The 24,571-nt window shown below is 35.1% G+C and overlaps 1 protein-coding gene across 2 annotated transcripts in view; it reads left to right on the top strand.

The window, feature by feature from the left end:
- Positions 1–13,468, top strand: part of LOC149247437 (uncharacterized) — a 135,747-nt gene extending 122,279 nt beyond the window's left edge. For both annotated transcript variants that reach the window (XM_089458215.1, XM_089458214.1), the window contains exon 25: positions 13,028–13,468. In XM_089458215.1, the coding sequence (XP_089314341.1) occupies positions 13,028–13,226 (199 nt within the window). In that variant the 3' untranslated portion in view covers positions 13,227–13,468. The remainder of the gene's footprint in view (positions 1–13,027) is intronic.
- The last annotated feature ends 11,103 nt before the right edge of the window (positions 13,469–24,571 follow it).

The following is a 24,571-nucleotide window of genomic DNA, read 5'->3' on the forward strand; positions in this document are numbered from 1 at the left end:
TTTCACATCATCATCATCATCATCATCGTGGAGCCATAGTTACCACCTGGAACCAAAGACAATGGGCGAGACCAACCTACCCCAAATGTTGGGATCACACTCTATCCCAAAGTCCTTGACAATAGGTGAAATCAACTTACCAGAGGTAAGGATCACACTCTACCCTATTGTCATTGATCGTCCATCTTAACCCTAAAGAGTCAGAGGGTAGAACATATGCATCCACCAACTTGGGCGAGATCCACCTACTACAAGGGGTGGGGATCACACTCTATCCCAAGTCATTTCCGAATTAGATGTCATTTTGCTTGTCGAGATGAACTTTCTTCAATTCAACCTTCCCTTAATATTAATACCCTTCAACTATTGCATAACTTCGAATAACCCCCCCTTTTTTAATATGATAATTTGTTCATTTATTAAAGATTTTTATAAAAGATATCTTTTTCTTTTTTAATAATTTTTATTTTTCTTTTTGACATATACTTACTTTGTAATTTTGTGGAAATTTTATTTCCTTTTGAAACGAGGTCTTGAATGAAGGGATCGCTGTACGGGCACGTCTATACAAATTGTGGCCGTAAGGACAATTGCGACCTCTTAAAATGGCGGTATTCTAATAATTGCAAAGGTATGGTACCAATATTGTGTATGGATGATAGAAAAAATGGTGGTTGTGTTATTATTTTGGCCGTAAATTGTAAGACGAATGCCGGATGGTGGTACGCAGTTGCTATATTGACGACAACAACTATTATTGGGATGGTTAAAATAACGTACAACTGTATGGATGCGCTGTGGTTTTTATTTTTTATTTTTTTATAAATCAATCATACAAATGGTATGTTCTATTGGCAAGTGTACAAATGGTTTGCCGGTTGGGCTGGGAAATGTATGGTGGCGGTGGCTATTATGACAGTGGGATGTAGGGACGACAACAATGGAGATTTGGTAGATTGGTGGATTGAACTATAACTTTGTACGCAAATAATTAATTGCAGATTTAATTTGTCAATCTTATGGTTGTATAAACATCCAATTTATTAATAGCTAGATGTACGGTGGTTGAAATTACAAATAACATATTGTGCAAATGGATGGATGAATGGAAGGGGTCAAGGCGGAAGGCGACCACTGCAGAATGGGGGCGGCTATTGGACAGAGCTATGGTGGGGGATGTCGACTATGGCGGTGGCAGGGTGCGGGCTCCAGTTGGGCAGTGGAGAGGAATGGGAGTGAGTGTTGACCACGTTATTTGATGGTTGTTGCGAGGTTTGTGACTGCGGTTGCGCTGTGGTGGTGGTGGTGTGCGCTATAATGTCGTGTGGTCTGCAGAAATGGTGTCGAATGTTAGGTGTTGTTGGTCAAAGACTCGGTGTTTCCATTTATTTTATTTTATTTTATTTTTTTACTATTATATATATATTTTGTATATAACATTTTTAAAAATATTTTTTTCTCTGTCTTTTATTTTTTATTTTTAAATTTTTCTTCCTTTTTAATTTTTTTTATTCTATAATTTTTTTAAATAGATTTTATTTTTTATTATTTTAAATACTCCTTTTTTATAATTTTTTTTCTTTGTTTGTTTTTTATACTTTTCTTTGTTTTTTTTCTTAAATGGCCAAGGGCCTCTTACTAAATCAACAAATGGAGAAAATCCAAGCTCTTGTAGTGAAACGCTTTAATGACAACAAGGTTGACGAATTGTACGACCAAAGACCTGGATCGGAGAACAAGGCTCTGTGTAGCGGTTAAGCAACCAGAGGATTGAACAACTTTGATAACAATGTTACGAGCAAAGTTCGTACTTTAAATTAAATACTCCAGAAGACTTGGAAAATGACCTGGATCGGAGAACAAGGCTCTGTGTAGCGGTTAAGCAACCAGAGGATTGAACAACTTTGATAACAATGTTACGAGCAAAGTTCGTACTTTAAATTAAATACTCCAGAAGACTTGGAAAATGTAGATCTCCATTGAGGATACAAGATATATATATATATATATATATATATAAGCACTACAAAAGCTCTATAACCCAAGCTGTTTCTCAATACACGCTCCAGAGGACAGGCCTTGCTATATATATATATATATATTAAAAATGTATGAATGAAAATATGTTGTTACGAATGAGAGTGAGGGCTTATACCTAGGCCTAGGTAGGTACCTCTTCATGGAAGGTCATGTCCCATTTAGACATGCCTCTTCAGTTCTAATTACTAATAAACTAATCATTATTACAATTATCATTATTTATATTTATATTATTTATATATATATTTTGTTCATAACAGAGAGGTTATCCCATAGAGTGGGCATGACGCCGCTAATTGGGGCATACTTTGACTAGGGGACATCCCAGGTCTCAACATCTTGTCGGTCAGAGGTTTCTCATTCCCAGGAGCCCTAGAGCTCCATTCCTTGCCTTGAAAGCTCAACCAGGGGGGAAGAGCACTGCTCAGTGTTCTTGATCAACTCAGACCCTTACTTGAAAGGGCCATCTCAACCAGTCCAAGCTGCTCTCTGAAGACCAAGAACTTCCCTTTTGGCAAAGGTTTGGTGAGGATGTCGGCTATCTGCTCATCTGTTGAAATGTGGAGGAGTCTCACGATATCTCTTTGAACCATGTCACAGATGTAATGATATCTAATCTCGATATGCTTGGTCTTGTCGTGAAAGACAAGATTCTCTGACAAACAAATCCCACTCTTGTTGTCGCAATAGATGACTGTCATATCTAGAACCTTGCTCAAATAGCTCTCCAAAGAGCTTCTTAACCAAACTTCTACACAACTCGCTAGACTAGTTGCAATATACTCGACCTCAACAGTGCTAAGGGTTGCAGACTTTTGCTTCTTGCTGATCCAAAATATCATGGCGGATCCTAAACTGAAACAACATCCGGAAGTACTCTTCCTGTTGACAACTTTGCCAGCCCAATCTGCATTTGTATATCCAAGTAGTCTAACATCTCCAACGACATACCTTAGTCCAAGGTTAGTAGTCCCATGTAGGTATCTCAATACATGCTTGGCAACGACCTAATGTACATGGTGAGGCTTGGTCATAAACTGAAAGGTGTTAACTGCAAAACCTATGTTGGGGTGAGTATTTGTGAGAAACATCAGAGCACCAACCAATTGTTTAGATGAAACAACAAACTCTGAGATACGCAGAATATATATAAATAAATACTTTATTAAAATGATGAATAGATAGATGATGATGATTTACACTGGGTTGCCTGGCTTATATACCGCCATGGGCACCCTTTGGGAAAGGGCATGATCTTATGATCGTGCCCTTTCATCTAACTAAACCTAAAATTAAACAATAACCTAAAATTAACTAATTTTTTACATAACATTGCCTTCCTCTCGAAAGAATGCTTTGTCCTCAAAGCATAAGTAACGACGGATGTTGTTGAAGAATGATTCGTTCTCCCAGAAAGCGTCTTCTTCGGGTAAGTCCTTCCACTTGATCAGATATTCTAAGATGATCAAGGTCGCACATTTTAAAAGGTCTTGGATTAATCTCTCAAGTTTCGTTTTTTGGTGATGTGGATATCGGTATGGCTTGATGTTAACAGGGTCTGATCTTGCCTTGACTTCTATTGTATGCTCAATTTCCCTATTAGGCGGCATCTTCATAGGTAGGTCTTGAAATACTTTTTCATGCTTCCGAATCAAATCTTGTATCTCTGGTCATATTTGCATATAACATTTCTAATTGATGACATTGTACTGCATAAGTAGGTGCTCTTTTTCGACTCAGCTTCATCATCTGAGATGATGATACATCATGATTTTCTGGTGCTTGGAATCCATGTAGTTTGTACTTCTGACCTCCCCATTTGAATTTTATAAATTGTACTTGATGGTTGGCGGCATAAGTACCTAAAGTTCGTAACCATTGGATACCTAAGACTACATCTACTCCTCCTAACGGTACTGTGAAGAATAGAGACTCTAGATTAAAGTCTTGAATCTGCAAATTGACCTTATGGCATTTCCCTACCTTTTCAATCTTCTTACCATTAGCTACCATCACTTTCATGTTTGGTAAGGGAAATGAAAAGATATTGAGTCTCTTTGCCACGGTTGTATCTAAAAAGTTGTGTGTGCTTCCAGAGTCGATGAGAACCACTACGTTGTTCTTCTTTATGTGTCCTTTTAACTTTAAGGTCTGAGGTTGTGATATACCTGTCATGGCTGATAATGACACTTGCGGAATACTTCCGTCATCTAATTCTGGTGAGAATTCTGCGGCGTCTTCTGTGTCTTCTATGTCATAACCTTCACTGTTCGAATCATTGGTTGCTTCACAATTATATAGGTTCTTTGGTTCTTTTCCTTTAGCACATCTATGTTTGGGGTCCCACTTCTCACCACAACGTTTACATTTACCCTCTTTTATCCTTTGCATTTCCACATTAGATTTTTCATCTTCACGACGATGTGGTGGAACATATCTTGTATTGTTTGAGTCCACATACTGGGGTATCCTTCGTCTTGCATAAGCTTTTTCCGCTGTTGACCAAAATATTGGTTTGGATTTCTTTTCGGCTGTTTTTGCTTTTCGTCTTGCTTCTTCTATAGATGTAATATCATGCATCTCAAGTTCTGCTTGTAAATGGGTTTTGAGTCCCGAGATGTATGACTGAATTAGACGAGATTCTGATAACCCAGGTACTCGTGTTACTAAGGTCTCCCATTCTTGAGTGTATTCATCGACACTTCCTTTTTGTCGTAGTTTGATGAGTTTTGAAAAGAACTCTTCTTTCTTTACGCCTTGGAATCTTTTGAAGAATGCATCTTTAAATTTCCTCCAGCTAATGACATGTGTTGTCTTTTTCCACCACATATACCAGTTATATGCTTCTCCCTCCATTTTCATGGATGCATGTTTGAGCTTTTCGTCATCGTCAGTGATGTCATATATCTCAAAGTATTCTTCTGCTTTATTTATCCATGCAACATTGTTTTTTTCGTTTCCATCGAATTTAGGCATCTCGACTTTTGCCCGTCGCTGGTATGTTGCTACTGGTTGAGCGAAAAAAGGGTGTTGATTGGTAAAGTTATCCCAGAGTTGCTTGTTTGTAAAGGCTGTGTTACTCGCTTCTTGGTGGGGTGTCACTGATTTTTTTGGGGATTCAACTTTGTCATGAGAGTCTGTGGACTTAGTTGAATCTGACGAAAGGTGTTCTTGATTCTCTTCACCTTCTTTTAGCAGTTGTTCGGGCGTACAATTCGACCTTTTACACAGAACTTTTAGCATTGTTAAGACCTCTTTGAAGTTTACTTCTGTTTGGACGTGTTGACTTTCCATCTTTATCTCTATTCGATTTGTCGAATCTTCAAGATTTTTGATTTTATCCGCTTGCTCCCCAAGCTTGCTCTCGACTTCATTTAATCTTTTACTGACCTTGTCGTGGTTGTTATTTATCTTTTGCTCTGCATCCAACAACCTTTTTTGAAAATCCGCCATTGTCATTGTCGACATTGAGCGGGTTTGCGGAAGCGTGTATTTATTTGCCAGCTAAAATATTTTTCCCTCTTTTCTCTTTTTTTTTATCTCAAATAATTTTTATACATATAAATTTTAATTAATTAAGATAAATTTAATTAATTAAATTAACTTATATATATATATATATATAATTTTTAATTAATTAAAATAATTTTAATTAATTAAATTAACTTATATATATATATATAATTTTTAATAATTAAAATAAATATAATTAAATAAAGTTATGTAATATATATATATATATAAATATATATATCATATATATATATATATATATATATCATATATATAAATTAATAACGATATAACTATATTAGATATTATTATCGAACAATCACGTTTCTTGATGGAACCGGTTGACTGTCCAAAAGAATATCGAAATACCACCGCAATGGAAAAATGAATCGGTGGCTCAACGATTTTCGACGGTTGGGTGTGCGCGTCAGTGGAGTGTAGATGGATGAAGCAGCGTCGGGGTGGAGGGTCGTGGTTTAGCGAACAATTTACAGGGACAACGACGGTGAAGGTGTGAAAGCGTTGTACAGACAACAAGAAGCCAACAATCAACTCGCTATCAGATGGAAGAGACAAAGCTCAACAATTATCATAAGATATATATATTATTAATAATGAATGAATTGATAATTCAATTAATTTGAATTGTTGACCCGTGACTTTGAGAGGTTGACCTGTGGACGCGTTGATTGGGAAACGGGGCCGGCGGCTGGACAAGATGTTAACGGTGCCTACGGAGTGCTGGAGTTGGCGTGGGTGGATGGAACGACCAGACAGGGCCGCACGAGAAAAAAACGATTGGCGGAAGGGCGGAAGCGGACAGGGTTAGTACGCACAGCGGATGGATGGTGACGGGTATACTGTAACTTCTTTATGCGTTTAACCTGCTTTCTCAAATCTCGACGGGTATGCCGAAGAATAAGAACAAGTGCAAGGGACGTGAAGTATGGCAGCAGACGGATGCCTGAAACCAGCACAGGGAAGAATTCGCCGCTCTGATACCAGATGAAACAACAAACTCTGAGATACGCAGAATATATATAAATAAATACTTTATTAAAATGATGAATAGATAGATGATGATGATTTACACTGGGTTGCCTGGCTTATATACCGCCATGGGCACCCTTTGGGAAAGGGCATGATCTTATGATCGTGCCCTTTCATCTAACTAAACCTAAAATTAAACAATAACCTAAAATTAACTAATTTTTTACATAACATTATACTCAGAAGGGTTTGTTATGTCTGGTTCAACAACTTCTCCACATATCCACATAGTGTCTTGAAATTCATCTCCATAGGTGTAGGCAAGGACTTTCACTCAACCATGCGAAATCTCTCTAGAAGTCTCATAACATATTTTCCTTGTGAAAGGAAAATGTTGCGCGATTTTTTCCATACTTATAGTCCCAGGAAATAGTGCATCAAACTAAGGTCTTTCATCACCAACTTCCTCTTATATTCTAGAATGAGAGGGTCTGCACGTGGGATACGAGCATGGCAAGCACAGGGGGCTTGCTTCAATCCATAAATAGCTTTCTTTAAGGAGCATACTGTTGTTGGAACTTCTCTGTTTCCCATAAGGAATCTTCTTCTAGGAGTTTTTTTCCAGTTGATCAGGTATTCTCTTATGGTTTTGGAGTGCAATACCTTCTCACAGGTCACGAGGATACCTTCGGGTTCTAAGACAATCCTTCCTTCTAAATAAACTTCAGGTATCTCGGTTTTAGCGGATTGTTTTTGACCTAGTACTTTATTTGAGACATCAAATGTATGCTGCGGGCTATCCTTCATTTGATCGTTGAATTCTTCCTCTAGATATCATCCTTGATTCTTCTTGAGTGAGCTTTCCAACAAGCTCATCAAATGATAGGAAGCCATTGTTGTTGCTTATAGTAGTAATGAAGGTTTCCCAAATGGGAGGGAGGCCTCTAAGAGTTACAATCACCAATTCCTTGTCAGGTGTGGTTTCCCCAATTCTTTGCAATTGACCTCTAAGACGAGATATCCTCATAATGTATGATTGTACCAATTCTCTTTTGTTCATATCCGTGTCTTTGAGTTGATCTTTCAAAGAGATCAAATTGTTGACTTCATAAATGCCAACTATCTTATCATACATGTCCTTAGACCTTCTCAAATTTCCAACATAGTATAGTAGATTATCTTGTAAACTATCAGTTATAATTTGCTTTGCTTTTAACTTACCTTTCTTATGCTTGTCTTTGACAGCAGCAGAAACATTCTCTAGAGGCTCAAGTACTCTTCCTTGAATGAAGTTCAAAGATCATTGTTGTCAGCTATGATTTCCAACCTGACTTTCCATGCAACAAATTTAGATGCTCATGCTCCTTGAAGATAGAGGAAGACATTTTTATCAAAAGATTTTTCCCTTTTTCGATCAACTGCTAGAAAATGGATGCTCTTGCTTTATGTCTCTTGTGCTTGTCTTCACCTCTGCTTTGTTAACATGTTAATTTTTCATCAATTTGTTCTATGCTTCAAATATCATTTCTGCAATATCCAATTAACAGTTTACTTCTCCAATTATCCAATGACAATAGAACGATAGTAGATAGAACAATTAGACAAATGCACAATGAAAGACAGCCAAGAGACAAGAGAGACAATTTTTGGTCAATGATTGTCTTCAAATGTTCAACAAAGCGAGTACATCATCGAAGAGTCAAAGTCAAACTTTGACTAGCCAATATCCAATGTCAATATCCTATATCAAAACAACTATCCAAACCAGAGACAGAGATTAAGTCAATGAAGGTCAAATATGATCTTCCTGTAATATGCCCAAGTCAACAATAGTCAAAAACAGCGCAGTCAACTCTAACCAGTTTGTAATCAACGGTCAACACAGTGCTTTAGGAGCTTGGTCTACTTCAGTCAAACTTGGCCTGAAATGATGGTCAAAATATGGCCAAAACAATCCTCAAAACCTCAGTCAAACTCGGTCAAAAGAGAGAAAGTCTACTGTCAGAATTTCCAGTTTTCTGCGGTCAATCCTGAAAGTTAACACCAGTGAAACTGCTCAGAATTTCTCAATTTGTGTGTCCTGGAATGTGGCTTGCAGAAATCAAACTTTTCCACCCAAAAAATGCAGTCAAATGAGGTCGACTTCATCTTGGTCAACGCCCTGCAACTGTCCTGCATCTCGGCTCAATCAGAAACAACCACACGCCCTTTGCGTGTCAAAGAAATCCTTCCAATTTGCGCTGTACGAACCCATAGGAATAGGAGAGAGAAGATGTTATGTGAAGTGATGAAGTACCAAATGAGGTTTGAGGTCTCTTGTATTTATATGAATCAATGAGGGTGAAAAGACATGTCGTTTGGGCTTCATGAGCCTACATGATGTTGAAGCCGACCTTGATAATTTGCATGAGTGGGTTTTAATTCAAAACCCAGTTGTCCGATTTGAGTCATCTTTGGGTCGATTTTGGTCCTCTCGAAAGGAGGAATTCAATGCAAGAATTATCTCCATTAAATGAGCTGTCCAAAGTGGAATTTGACCCTAGTTGCATAATTTAACAGATCCCTCACACCATTCAAAATTATGCAGCTCGCTTTCATGTCTTTGTGCTTATGCTCAGCTGCAAGGTTCAGATCTGAAGGAGCCTACATGTCCCTGCTTACTAAATCCCAAAGACCATTCATCTTCAGAGTCATGCTAATTTGCTCCTTCCAGGGATTGAAATTTGATATGCTGTCCAACTTGTCTTCATATCTCAAACTGCTCAATGATACCATCTCCAAAAATCAAGTGCGATCACAAAACCCATATGCAAAATTTTAAGAAATAATTTTGCCACAAAAAGGAAAACTGGCTACTGTAAACCCTTGTGATCTTAGATCTCTTTCTCAGGGTCTTCTAGATATACCATGTTAAATTTCTAATACTAGCCAGATTTATTTTCTCATGGCAATTTAATTTATCCCCAACAATTTATTTATTTACCCAAATAAACCTTGAATCGTGAAAAAGATAAAATAACTGGTATTTTAATTTCTAGAATTAAATCTATGCAACGAAAATTAACCAGAGAGATCAATCACACATTGCAAAGTAATTCACCCATAACAATTCTCCCTCATTTAATTATCTGGAAAATATGGGTTTTTCGACCCACAAAGATACAAGGAAAAATACAAAATCCTGGAAACTGTAACACAGTTCTCACAGAGTGAATTCGGCCCAAAGAACTTGACCTCCAGGAAATTAACCTCTAGATGAAATCAGCTTCGAGAACTCAGCCCAAATAATCAGCCATCAACTCGACCTGCGCCCTCCTTGCGTGCCATTCATGACTACTAGGGAAAGCTCAGACCTCCAAGAACTCAGCCTCCTCCTGATAAAATCAATCTCCCTCTTGCAGCTCGGTCCTGCAATCTCCTCCTACTCGGCCTTGGATTCACCCCAATCCACTCGCACTTCTCCTTCTCTGTGCTCCAGGTCCACAAAGCCACTTGCACTTTGAGAAAATCACTGTCTCTGAATGATGACTCGCTCACACAACACGTCTTCTCCTCCTTGGTAGGCTCTCTTTACAATCTTCATTGAGTCCAAATCCCTAACCCCAATCTCCCTTCTAGATCCATCTTGGTGATCAATAGTTGAGATTAGTTCTATGGGATAAATAATTAAATTATTTATCCTTTGAAAATTACTCAATAGTCCACAATACTTAATTGACTTTAATTATTGTGCTTTTCCAAAGTTAGACTTGGGAAAGAAGACATAAATCACTTAATCCACCAAGGAAGCACCAAGAAGAGCAATGTCTTACACATGATAAGCCACCAAGCCTATGCAAAAGACCTTTCAAATCCACCTCTCAAACAACATATTGATCCTATATGGATATTTTCTCATATATGTATCATTGTTCATTACATCCACCCTGTTTTAAAATGTTAAATTTTGAGTTTTCCTTGATTCATTTTCTTCAACTGTGTTTTTAGATGTGGAATGTTGTATTGTTTGCTTGTAAGTTTGTAACTGGTTGAGGCCGAATTATGCTGGTTGATTAAAACAGTGTATTTACCCATTGCCACTTAAAAAATACGTTTTAGATGCTTGAATTATTTGATATTAGTCCTAGTGGATATGTTCCAGGACTATGTCATAATGATAGTTTGTATTGCCATCAATTATTGATATTGTGAATTTCCTTTTTGTCTCCTGAATCACCTAACCATATTGTAAAGCTGCTAAATTTTAGATGATAATGTTGTATGGATTTTTTTTCTTCAGAACTAATTGGGATCTATTCATATCCGTTCTTCCTCTATTAGTGTATCAGTTTTATTGGTCTCCTTTGTTAATTATGATTATTCACATCCGTTCTTCCTCTATTATTGTATCAGTTTTATTGGTCTCATTTGTTCTGCGAAGCTCTGAACTCTTAAAATCTAATTGGATAGTTAAGGTACCTAATGATTTATATATTTAAGTTGCCAAATATTTCAAACATGGGAAGAGGACTTCAGTACTTATAGCATACACCGAAGGGAAGATATCTAAACAGTTTTAATGGATGATAGAAGTGAATTGATATTTAAAACATGCTGCAAACAGTTCAAAACAACATGACCTGCAAAAAGTTCAAAACAATATGACCTTGGAAGCATAAAGTAGCCAGAGTGCCTTATAGGTTGAAAAAGTCCAAAAATTCAATAATATGTCAAATAACAAATGATTCTGTTTCAGATTTGATTCTAGCAAATGCTGTTGTCAAGGGGACAACATTATAAATTTTGCTAGAAAAATAAATCCTCTTTTTAATAATGAAGGTGAAGCTGGCACATTTCATTAACCTTTTTGCAAGATTTTTTTGCATTTGGATTTGTGGCTAAGTTGCACGAAACGGGGAAACGGGTACGAGTTTCCGAAACGGGAAGCGATACGAAACGCGACCTCCCCAAATTTTGGAAACGGGGAAACGCGAATATATATATATATATATATATATCTATCTATATATAGAAAATATTTAAATATATATATGTGTGTGTGTGTGTGTGTGTGTGTGTGTGCAATCATAAAGCATAAATGATACATTATAATTTATTACACTTAAACATTAAGATTTAATTTACATCACATTTACTCATGAATGATCACATAATGAAAATAAAAATATCGGAATATCCAAAAGCAACCTTTATTAGATATCCAAATCTCAAAATCAGCCTTTATTTATATTAATATATGAGGCTGCAAGTACAATAAAGACTATAAGGCTGCAAGAGAGAGATCCAAATCAGGATTTTCTGCATCTACATCCCATTCTTTAGAAGGACCACTGTTGTATTGGGAGTCTCCTCTTACATAGTCAAATGACCTTAGTGCTCTTGATTAAATACACGTTTCATACCCTAGTACCCTACATGATTTTGATTATTGGGAGTTTCCCCTGCATAGAGGGCTTGGTTCTCTTGATTAAATAGAAGTTCCATACCCTAGTACATGATAAAATCCAATGGAAACATTGCAACCCCCTCAATCCTGAAATCCTGAAAAACAAATAAGTCTGCTGGATTTTGAGTGAGATCTAAAATTCTACTTTCTCCATATGAAATCCAATGAGGGCGAAACCACTCTCAAACATCCTGAGTCATTTCATGGTAATGTTAAAAATTTAAGTAAAAGGATGAAAATGAAAAATAAAGGAGAATATCACTTTTACTTTAAGAATTTAACATTACCATGAACTGCATGTCAACACTAGGGCAAAAATTCACTTTTATAACTTTAGACACACATCTAGAAAATTAAAAAACAAATTTGAAAAAAACAAAAAATTAAAAAAAAAACACAATTCAATTGGGAAACGTAGGTTGTACGGCCTGGAAACGCGTTCTGGCCGTACGGCCACGTTTCCATTTCGGGAAACGTGGCCGTACGGCTGGAAACGCGTTTCCAGGCCGTACGGTATGCGGAAACGCGTTTCGTTTCGTTTCCCGGGAGGAAACGACCCCTAGGGCCACGTTTCCTGCAACTTAGATTTGTGGCTTTAGAGTGTTAGAGTCAAAGGGTTTTCAATCAATTAACAGGTGTAAAAGGTAAGTAGTATATATTAGGTAGATATATCGTCAAATTTGTAAAAATGATCCGAGTTGTGTTTTTCAATAACTTCGCACACTTGTATTTGTTATAGTTTAGTTTATTACTGAACCTTTGTTAGATGTTAAATGGTTTGTGTGTGCTGCCATTCATTGTTCAAAATTGGCCAATAGTGATTACTAAGTGCATGATGTGAACTCGGAGAGATGTACTACTCGTATCTGAACTAATATCCATCTTGTGTTTTTTAAGTGTTGTAACTTCTCTCACAAAGGAGAAGCTGCATAACAGACTGTAAAACACATTTTCCACATTGAATTTCCATCTGGTACTTTTGAACAGTTATATTTTCTTGCTGTTTAGAAATAGACTAAAATACTGTTTACATGGCAGGAATCCTCTTCCACTGTCACTCGACATCATCACGAGGAGGTTGGAGAACTATTATTATCGTAGTGTAGAGGCTTTTGGACATGATCTCAATCAAATGGTGGTAAATGCTCAATCTTATTTTGGTAAAGATGCTTCAATGACTTTAAAGTTGCAGCGACTAGCAGACAGGTTATCCGAAGTTCTTCTACTTGAGTCTTGACAGTTTTGTAGGAATGATGGAGAAGGCAATTTGAGTTGTAATATTTGTAGATATTCTTCTTTCTAGTTGAGAAGCTCAACCTCTGTTCCCATTCTTTGAGTTGCCCCAGAGATGTTGACTTTGGCCTTCTAACGAATGAATCTTCCAATTGGTCGAAGAAAATATCGACCAAAATTCATTGATGTACAGATTCACTTACATCAGGGAAATAAAATGAAAAGAATCCAACTGCCCGTGTTCCATATTTTGTGCCAGCATGTGTCTTTAATGTTGTAGCACAGCACCAGAATTTTTGACCGATTAAAAGTTCTTGTCTCAATAGACATCCAAAAACGCTTTCTACTTTACATTAGTCTTCATTATGAAGTTTTGTCAAGTGCTTTTACGTTTCAGAAACAAGTGGTTTGCTTTGACCATTGTTGCAATTGTAGAAGAGTTGGTAAGGAAAATCAAACTCTGTTGTACAGTTAGGTTGTCACAAGCACATTTAAATAGGAACTCGAAAATTGGTCATTATATTGTTATGCTGGCATGATTTGGTGTGTCACCTTTTGTTAGTTTGGTTAAACAAATGCTCACTTGTGCATTTCCTGACCTGTTTATACTTCTCTTAATCTATATGGATCAATGGTTCTCGTTTTCTTCACACAAATGTCAGTCCCACTCACTTTTTTGGCCTATGGTGGCATTACCTATTCCCTTCAACTTGGAGTAATACCAGTGGCTTACTCCAACTTGCCTTCGATGATGAATACTGAAAATCGCGAGCACAAAAGTAAGTCCCAATTCCGAATGTACCTGTCAATCGTTAACAATATGAGCGAGGAGTTATGTTGAATACAATAGAAGCGGGGCTTCTATAAATGCCAGTGAAAAGATAGTGCTTTGTGCATGTTTGATTAAGAGGTGTTTTTTACATATATCATTGATCAATGTTTTTTTGGTTTTGTGCCAAATTGGTTATATTAATCTACCTATTTTGATAGTCATGCTCCAAAATTGTTTCGTCAATATTATAACACTACCCCATTTCTAATGATAGGTTGAATCGCAGTATATCATTTTTGTAGTTTGTATTCTCATGGTTTCATTGCAGAGCAACATAGATAGCCTTGGCCTTATATATTTTCTGTCCATCATGGCGAGTGAAGTATCTATTCATCTAGGTTATGACATCATCTGTTGACATTCAGGGCACTTGTATGTCGATTCTCATGCTACTATGCAGTTAAAATAATTTGACGCTTCGCGCTTTTATTTTGATTCTAATCCATTGAGCAATGCAAGTATTTTCAAGCAACCATCCAATTCAGATAATTGATGATTCAATATAGTTTTGTGTGTACACTTTTAAGAATGCTATATATTTATAATAATTTGGCTTTTTTCTTGCATTAAAAATGATACACGACCATAGTTGTTGGAATTGGGAATTCGTAATTATAAAACATATAAATTTGCCAAAGTATCATCTAAAAATTTGTATATACATGGTTTGTTGGCTTTTTCTTCGCATTAAAAATGATACACGACCATAGTTGTTGGAATTGAGAATTTGTAATTATAAAACATATAAATTTGCTACAGTATCATCTAAAAATTTGTATATACATGGTTTGTTGTTTAATAATAGATGGTTTAGAGAAGATAAACTACATTCGTTTAAAAATGTAAGAAGCATTGCATTGTTTTAGCCTTTGGCAACACATTATTTGCCAACTTTATATTTCCTTGGGAAAATGAGCAGAAGAAGAATAAAGAAACACTGAGGTGTCAAATTATTCCTTTGGGGTTTGGTCATGCCACCTAGGGAATAAATCCGTCAAAAGAACTGCTATTATCATAGTAACTATGAAAAACAAATATATCCTGATTATTGCATATTTTATTTATAAGCTCTGCATTAAAAATAAAATATTTACTAAAAAACATAATCTTATATCAACTTTATATATATATATATATATGTTTATTTATTTATTAGAAAACTTTCTAATTTCTTCTATATAAGTGTTTTTTTTGTTTGTTTAAATTTAATCCAAGTAAAAATACTTTCTTTTTAGTACAAGGGATATGTATAGATTTTCCATTAAATATAGACTGACAGTATTTAAAATAATATTTTTTTGTTGATATTACAATACATTGTAAGGGAGATGTGTAATTCCTTAAACATATCTTGAAATGTACTTAAAAGACATACCAGCATTTAAAATAATATTTTTTTGTTGATATTACAATTCATTGTAAAGGAGATGTGTAATTCTTTAAACATATCTTGAAATGTACTTACGAGCAAAAGATTCATTTAATCTAAGCCATAAATAAAATATTTAAATATTCATATTAAGTAACAATTTTATATGAATTTTATATAGATACAGAGATAAAATAATTGAAAATAAAAAATTCTTATATTTACAATTTTATATGAATTTTATATAGATACAGAGATAAAATAATTGAAAATAAAAAATTCTTATATCTGCAATTTTATATCAATATTATTTAGATAAACAGAAAATAATTGAAAATAAAAATTTTCTTATATTTGCACTTTCAAAATTGAGAAAAATGTGTTGAAAATAAAAAATTCTTATATTTATAATTTTATATCAATATTATTTAGATAGATATAAAGTAATTGAAAATAAAAAAATTCTTATATTTGCACTTTGAGAAAAATGTGTAATTCTTTCATACTAATATATATATTTTAAGTTTTTAAATAATTAAACATGATAAATATAATAAATAGGGTTATATATAAACATAGTTAAAATAATTTTAGTTATATATATGTAATAAACAAATTAATTAATTAATTATTTAATTAATAAACTTTCCTCTAACTCTTCATCCAGTGAATTGTCGCTGTGGTCCAGTGAAATGTAGTCATTTCTTTTGGTCAAAAGTAGTTGTTTCTTTCTAGCCGTTTGAATGACCAGTCTCTCTATTTAACTTGTTGCTATGATTTGATTCTTCATCTTGTTTTGCTGAAGAACCACGCTTCTTGGTTCGAAACGCGTCGACAAATAAATTTTGATGTGATGATTGTTGAGAACATGTCTCAAAAAATTGATATGGATTACAGATATGGGGCGTAGAATAGATGGTGATGGGATGTATTGTTAATTCACTCTGTGACGTGAAGGTGACCCTTTTGAAACTTTGTGGCCAAAATTTCAGTGATGTTAAGTGTTGGAGAGAGAGAGAGATCCTATTTCAAGGAAATATGCTTCGTAATAGTTTATGTGTATTTAAAAGTAGCAATAACGAAAAAATATTTTAATGTGAACAATAATATAAGTTGACACATGTTATGTGCACACTCACACCTACACACCCACCCACACACATAACTAGCATATATCTATCTTAACCCTGTATTTATCGAGCATCGAGAGGGACGAAATCTCTTAATGTCCAAACCTATTAAGTTTTGCATTGTAAAAGATGTTTGCACCTTGATAGATTTGACCCACAAAGGTGCATGATAGATTCTGAGTTAAGATGAATCTATGTTGGTATTTATTAATAGGGCCTTAGTTTAGAACTTTACTAGTGTATGTAACTAAAGCCCATATTTACAACGTCAACATAACAATATAGAGAAATATGTACCTATTTATTTTATGACCCATTTACAAAATAAGGGTACTAAAATGGGGTGCAACATTATTGTTAATGCAAACAAACTTGGGTATTTTCCAGGTTGCCTCATCGGGTCCTTAATCATGGAGCAATTGCACATGGTTGGTAATGGAATTTTTTAAGCAATAAAACATTAAAGAATGTTATGGCATATTTATTGGCAATGTATGGTTATATCTAACATGCCTTGATCTCTCTAGAATTTCAAGTGGCTTGCAATATCTAGGAGTTAACATGGTGCAAATTTTGAATTTCATAACGGGCCCAATGGTTAAGAACATGTATTTCCTCTTAAGAGGTCGTAAGTTCAAATCTGGAAAGGGGTAGTATGTACACTTCTATGGAATTTATTGGTCAAATCGCTAAGCAGAGGTGGGCCCCTTGTCCCACGAATGAGGAGGTTATCATACATAAATTATCTGTGACCTTAAAATTATATTGTTATTATTAATGTTTCTGTCTTATCTATACATTATTTTAGTTGTCACATGTGATCTTTTGTCACCACATATCTTAAAGTGCCACTGCAAATACAATGGGAGGAATTTTGTGGTGATTACTTGTTATTATGCTTTAATATTAGAAATATACCACTTTCATTATGAAAAATAATAATCGAGGGTAAGAACACTATGTGACCTATAGCTTACTAGTGTTTCCATTCTTATATTAAATGATTAGATGAAATTGTTATGAAAACCCCTTCTACTTTTAGTTTCTAGTTTGTTGAAACTTACTCTAAGATTGCATATATTGAAATGGTTGATGATTAGTCTTGATGATGGTCTCCTTGTCCATCAAACGATGCTTCCATTTCCTAACAACTTGAACCATAAAATATAGTACTTTGGCATATGTAGGGTAGTTTAGGACTTTTCCATGGATCATTTCGAATTGAGAGCATACTAGTTTACCTCCCTATATCAAGATTGGTCCCATAGCATATCCACTTGCATTCTTCTCCATTTTGAAAGCTTTCTAAAAAGTGGATAACACAACAACTAGCCTTGTGACATTGTGTTGATAGGATTATTCATAAATAGTCGATAAGATCTTTCAAATGAATATTACTGTTGTATTATTAATGATTTTCTAGAAGCATGATTTAAAATGTGTTAAATTAGACCCTTCCACAATATTTATTATTACATTATAAATATTTGTCATATTTGTCATATTTGGCTTCATGACTATATAAAACTTCCCCAAATGGTATGAACATGGAACATCGAAAGATGACTCATAAGATACAATATCATCAAAATATAACTCATGCCATATAATGTACTGACACCCCATAGAAGCACAAGTAAAGGCACATACAAATGAAAGGGACATATAATACTATTCATTGACTTCATAGTTTTCATTTTATGGTGAGTTGCAATTCACTTACTAAATCCATTTGAGGAAAAATGGTGAATTTGTTCTAGAAACCATCCAATAAGACAAGTTCTCAAGCATGGACTCATGGGAGAGGGTACTCCTAGTTTTTTGATGCTAAGAATTCAACTGAATTGACGGTTCATCGATTTTACTCCCATTTTTCATTTTATGGTTAGTTATAGCTTGCATCCCAATTTTCATTTGAAGACACTTGAAGTGCTTTGAGGGCATAAAAACTGAACAAAGTAGTATTTTTGAGTGCCATAAGCTACTAAAAGTGTTTTCATGCATGACATATGTGAGCACAATACCTACATTTTCTTGGGGCAGGGTTTTTAAAATTTGACCCTTGAATGCAAAACTTCCATTCCCTATCACTGAGCAAAATCCTAGTTCTAGGAATTCCTTTGAGGCATGAACTAATAGGAAGGGGGAAATCTAGTGAACCAAGACCAGTGTTTTCAAGTGTCATAATCTCCTATAAGTGTTTTAAAAAATGGCTATGCGATCACATTTCACACACGACGTTATTGGTTTGAGTCTTAGTTTTCATTTATGGAGAGTTGCAACTCGTTTCCCATAGTCATTTTACGACACATGGAAAATTGGTGCAGGGACAACCAAATGTAGTAATGTGTTTTCAGTGCCATAAACTCCTACAAGTATGTTTGGGCAAAGCCTGTGTGAGCATTCTATCCACATGCTTTTGGGCTAGGGTCTTCAAAATAGTGACCTATGAATGAAAAAATTGCATTTATTCTTAATGAGCAAAACTCTATTGTTTTGAAATCACCAAAATAAATCAAGCTCTACGGCTTGGACCATAGAAAGGGGGTGACCCCAGTTGTAATATGATGTTATGAATTCGACGAAGTAATGGTTCATCAACCTAATTTCTATGATGTCGTGATACTGTAAATGTGGCGGTAATAAGTTGAATGGTGTTGTGATGTTTTATTGAATATGCATGAGTAATGCATTGTGTATGTGCAGCTTGAATGCTAAATAATGCCTCTTGCATGAATAAACATTGTATTGAGAGGTAAAATTTCACATATGTTACTTGGGATAAATGGCTGTTGCATGTTTATGAAAAGGAACGGTAGATCTGATTGAAATGCCTATATGGCTCAGAGTTCTTGAAAGTTCAAGATTGGATTGATGTGCATATTTGCAAGGATATAACTAGGAATTGATTATGGTTGTTCCTTGAATACGTATAAATAATAGGTTGCATGTTGTATGTGAATCATTGAGTATGATGGGATGATGAGCTAAATCAAGGTGTAGCTATGCATAATTGTTAGTTATCTTATATATATTTTCACAATTATTCATAATATAAGATGAATTTTTGGAAGAGAATTATGTTTTCAAATTTAGTTTGTCTAATGTTTCGGGTGGACACTCCACCCATTATCAGGGACATAAAAGATTTGATATGATGTGAACCAATGTTGTGATGAGAATAACTAGAATGGGGAGGACATTAGCTGTTATGAAAAATTTGAAAAGATCATTAAAAATGAGTTAATTTTTCTTAAAATGGGGAAAATTTTTGAAGCAACAAAACTTATAGCTTGTTGGATTTTAATGTAGATACTCGAAGGGTATTTGTAATAATAATTTATTAATATATATAAAACATGTAAGGATGTTGTGTTGGAAATACTAAGAGGGTGCTGAATCAATATTTCTTAGCAATTGACACTTTTGATTTTTATCAGAACATTAGTTAATCTTCTGTTATAATTATTGTTCTTCTTCAGATGATCATAAACAATAATCAATAGTAGACAAAACCATATAACAATGCAAAAAGATAAAACAGAGGACACAAAGATTTTTAGGTGGAAAACCCCCTTCGGATAAAAAACCATCGAATGCTTCTTTAGTAATTGTCTTCTCCTTGTTAAAATAAAATTGATTACATCAAGATTTCAATTACAAATGAGGGAGGCGTCAACCCCCTAATTCACAGGCTACAACCTGTGGGACGCTACTAGTCCTAATATCTCGTTGCAACCAAAAGGACGCCCCAACGCCTTATAGATCAGGCCACGACCTGATGAGTGCCCCAACACTCTGTTTACCAACTAATGTTGGAAAGGATGCTTCGCTGCCCCTGTTAGTTTATCAACCACAATTTAATGGACGCCATAACGCCCTGTGCAAGCCACAACTTGCCCTAGCACCACCCTACTGCTCTGAAGTGTTCTCAGGCCACAACCTGAAGGTGACTCCAATCCCCTGCCTTGACGAGCCATAAGACCACGTTGTGATTTTCAGACTAGAACCCCTGTATTTTGAATCAATGTAGAATAACTGTAAGAAAGATGTAGGATAAATGTCGAATCCTGGTAGCCACTGATCACTGTTCCAACAAATTGGTCGCTGCACAATGCTACACCTATCATTGTACAACTGCATATCACTATCACTACACATATCATTGTACAACTGCATATCATTGTCACTACACACTGCATATCATTGTCACTGCACAACTGTCATTACTGTTACTACAAATCATTGATGCTGGTTAGCACTAAATGTCACTTCACGAATGAATAGTCATCAATGTTCAAACACTTGTATCACACTGTATCAGGCTGCACACAATACTGTAACCATTTGGCACTGCTATCAAATGAATGCTCAAACCAAGGTGCCTTTGGTCATCCTGATGACCTGCAACCAATGCTCTCAAGCTCTGTCGTTGGAGAGCTAGCATCATATGTTCCTTTCACTATTGATCACTGCTCACACACTGCTATCCATCTTCATGTCAATCTGCTGTACAATAAAATGGTATTTCCCTCAAAGACCGGCTACCCTAGAAGATCACGATTATGTCATCACTACAAGACTTCTAGTACAAATCCCTAGGTCATCATAGTAAGATCAAAGTCAAAGTCAAAATGTCAACTCACAATTTCAATAATGAATAAACAATGGATTTTTCAATTTTGTGTGTTACCTTCAAGACTATATATCAAGTCTATATATTAAATCACTGTTGTCAATAGGTCAGATCTATGAGTCATTGAGATTACTGTGTTCATGGGTATGGTTACATTTATAACACTGCTATCAGATTATTTGAATCGTGCTCTCAAAATAAAATTTTGTTGACATGTCAAGTCACATTACCGAGCACATGAGGAAGTGTCAAGCTGTCATACACACACTGTCAACACACATTGCAGCTTATCAAGAGTTGCAAGGTCACACAAGTTATGTCATTATGCTATACATTCAATTTTACATCATAGTAAAGTCAAGGTACAAGGAGTCAATTCATGTCACTGTTATATATGCTTGTCTACTCAAGTTCATTGTATATTCATACATTGATCACTGTCAAGGATATGCTGCCAAATTGGATTGTGCATTATAGTCCTAGGGTTTCAACAAAATGCACAAAATAAAATTCAAAGTCAGTGATTGGGTTACTACCTTTGGTTCTTCAAGTTATTCAACTTATACACAATGAGATTACAGTGAGAATTGTTGTCATGTATTGACAACCGTTGATGAAGAGACTTCCTTTCACTGTTAAACTAAGAATCACAGAGAACTTCCCAAAAACCAAGGAAAGAGTTCAAGGATTGTTGTCTCAAATGAGCTTTACACAATTCAAATCTTGTATTATATTCTTAAGATCACTGTTATAAAAGTAATTTCCTCAATGTAATAGCATGCTACAATATACTTAAAGGACAAGACCACATTAGTTAAATCATTGTAAATAAGCTTAGGATCAATGTGCCTTTTATATCATATTATTGTTGTTTATGAAAGGAAACCAAGGGTTGCAAGGAATAGGTGACTTACAACAAATCAAATAAGGCAAACAATCAAACCACATTTATGTACCCTAAAATAAAAATGGCAATGCGAGGCCCTTATCCAAGCAAAATGAAATGAATGAAGCCTGTACCCATCAGATTTGCAACAGGAAGACACTCCACAACAGGTCCGAAATAGTTCAGAAGCATGACCTCAGGTCCGAATGGTTTAGAATGTATATAATTTTAGCCAAGACTTTGTCAATTTACTTACCTAGACCTTCGCTCTTCCTCAAGCAAGGGACCTGTAAAAAGAGCCTCCAAGAGATCAAACCTTAGCCCTTCATTGTTCTCCTCAGGCTACCGAAATTTTTAGAGATAAGCTAATCACATTTCAGAGCTATGATCATGTTGAAGTTATTGTGAGGTGAGGTATAAGGTCTCATTTTTATAGACCTAATAGGGGCTCCTTATTATGAATGTTAGAACTTAGACAACCTCCTTTTTGGTTAACCGTTGGAGGAGGAATACTTTTAAATTTAAACTTTATTTAAATTAAAATCAAGACTAAGGTTGTTTTGGAGTTAAACATTATGTCTTTAATGCTTGAATTACATTAGGAAACCCATTGTAGTAGACATTGGTGCCCTTAACTTTTTAAATTAAATTGTGAAACCCTTAAGGACCCTATTTAGTGTTTGTGCTAAAGATCTTGCCTAGAAATTATTTACCACATCAACTATATGTTTGGGGGTTTGGGGTTTAGTATTTAGTTTTAATGAGGAGTTTATCATTTAGTTTTGATGAGGGACATATCTTGCAGATGAAATTACATTTTGAGAACCTTCACACAATTGTTGGTCCTTAAATAAAAAACCCTTAATTTAATTAATTCCACTAAAGTTTTGATGTCAATGATTGGCTTAGTGCATATGGTCCTACCTAGGTCAATGATTGGTTTATTGTCTTTGGTTCTTCGAGTTATGTAACTTTTACATGGTGAGATTACAATGATGAACAATGTCATATGTTGACAACCCTAGGAGGAGGTGTCATGTCACTACCCCTAGGGTTTTAGCCAAAAGACTGGGCAAAAACTGCAGTCACTAACTTCAATTGTGAATATCTCTCAAACTAGGAGACCTCTCGGGGCATAACGCATATCAATAGAAACACCTTTTTGAGGAGAAATTAATGACATGGATTTATGACCCAAACTCAATGATTTGACCTATCAAAAACCTTCGACAAAGTTGGGGCACATCCTCAGTGCAGGGAACCCAAACCCTAGGACATGGGGTTTTAACCATCCAACAATATAACTGTCATCTTGATGTAATCCGACAATTAATAAGAAGTGTTCATTAAGCATTTAACACAAATGGCTGGTGTTTTTGGTGAAAGTAAAACCCAGTCAACTCCATGGGTTGACATCAATGATGACACCATCCAACATGTTGAATGTTACAACGAGGGTATGCTTATATACCTAGGTAGGTACCTTTTCATGAATGGGCATGTCCATTAAGACATGACTTTTCATTAACTACTCATTAATTAACTATAACTATGTTTACTATTTATTTATTTATTTTTATTTTATTTTTATATAAAATATATTCGTAACATTGCCTCTCTCTTCAATAAGCTTTTTCCTCAAAACTTAATTCACTATTAATTTCTTCATTTGTCCACGTCATTTCGGTATGTATAAATCATAGTAATATTGTTTTGGAATGAAGGTTTTTCGATTTTTCCTTTAGATTTTTTTAAATAATTAAATTAATTATATAGATTAATTAAATTAACTTATATTACTTATACATTAATTAAATTAATTTTATAAACTAATTTAATTAACTTATATTAATTAAATTAACTTATATTAATTATAAATTAATTAAATTACTTATAATTATTAATTATAATTAGAGTGGTCATATAACTATATAATCACATATAACCAAATATGAATGGGATGAATGGACACAAATATAACTAAATACGAATGGGACGAATGGACGTGACAGAAACGAGGGGACGTGACGTGGTTGGAAATAGCCCGAGACTTGACAGATAGACTTGGACAGTCTGTTGGAAAGTCAACGAATACCAGCGGTGTGATGGGGAACTTTGTAGTGGCCTAAGGAATTTGCAATGGTCAAAGGGTGTTGGGCTATCCGGGGAATACAATGGATGAACGACGACAGAGTGGAATATAAATGTCTGCGGTCAGGATTGATTTATTCAATAGGACAATGTGATTATCTATATAGATTGGTCCTGCACTTATGCTCTGCGTGAGAGAAAAGCTGATCACTGCCACATATATACTTGAGAATAATGTTCTTTCATTCCACGGGAAGATTATGAGGAATTTTTTCTTGCCACAATAATCTGTTGTGCTGATTATTTTATGAGGATTATATACAAGCATTCTCTCTAGAAAACCGTTTATCTACTACATCCACAACTATTGTGCTCAATGGACACGGAGGAGTAGGAGGCAACCAA

The sequence above is a fragment of the Pinus tabuliformis genome, chromosome 7 (genome assembly GCF_031772625.1).
Source record: "Pinus tabuliformis cultivar Carrire ecotype Pingquan chromosome 7, CPIR1, whole genome shotgun sequence".
NCBI classification, from domain to species: Eukaryota; Viridiplantae; Streptophyta; class Pinopsida; order Pinales; family Pinaceae; genus Pinus; species Pinus tabuliformis.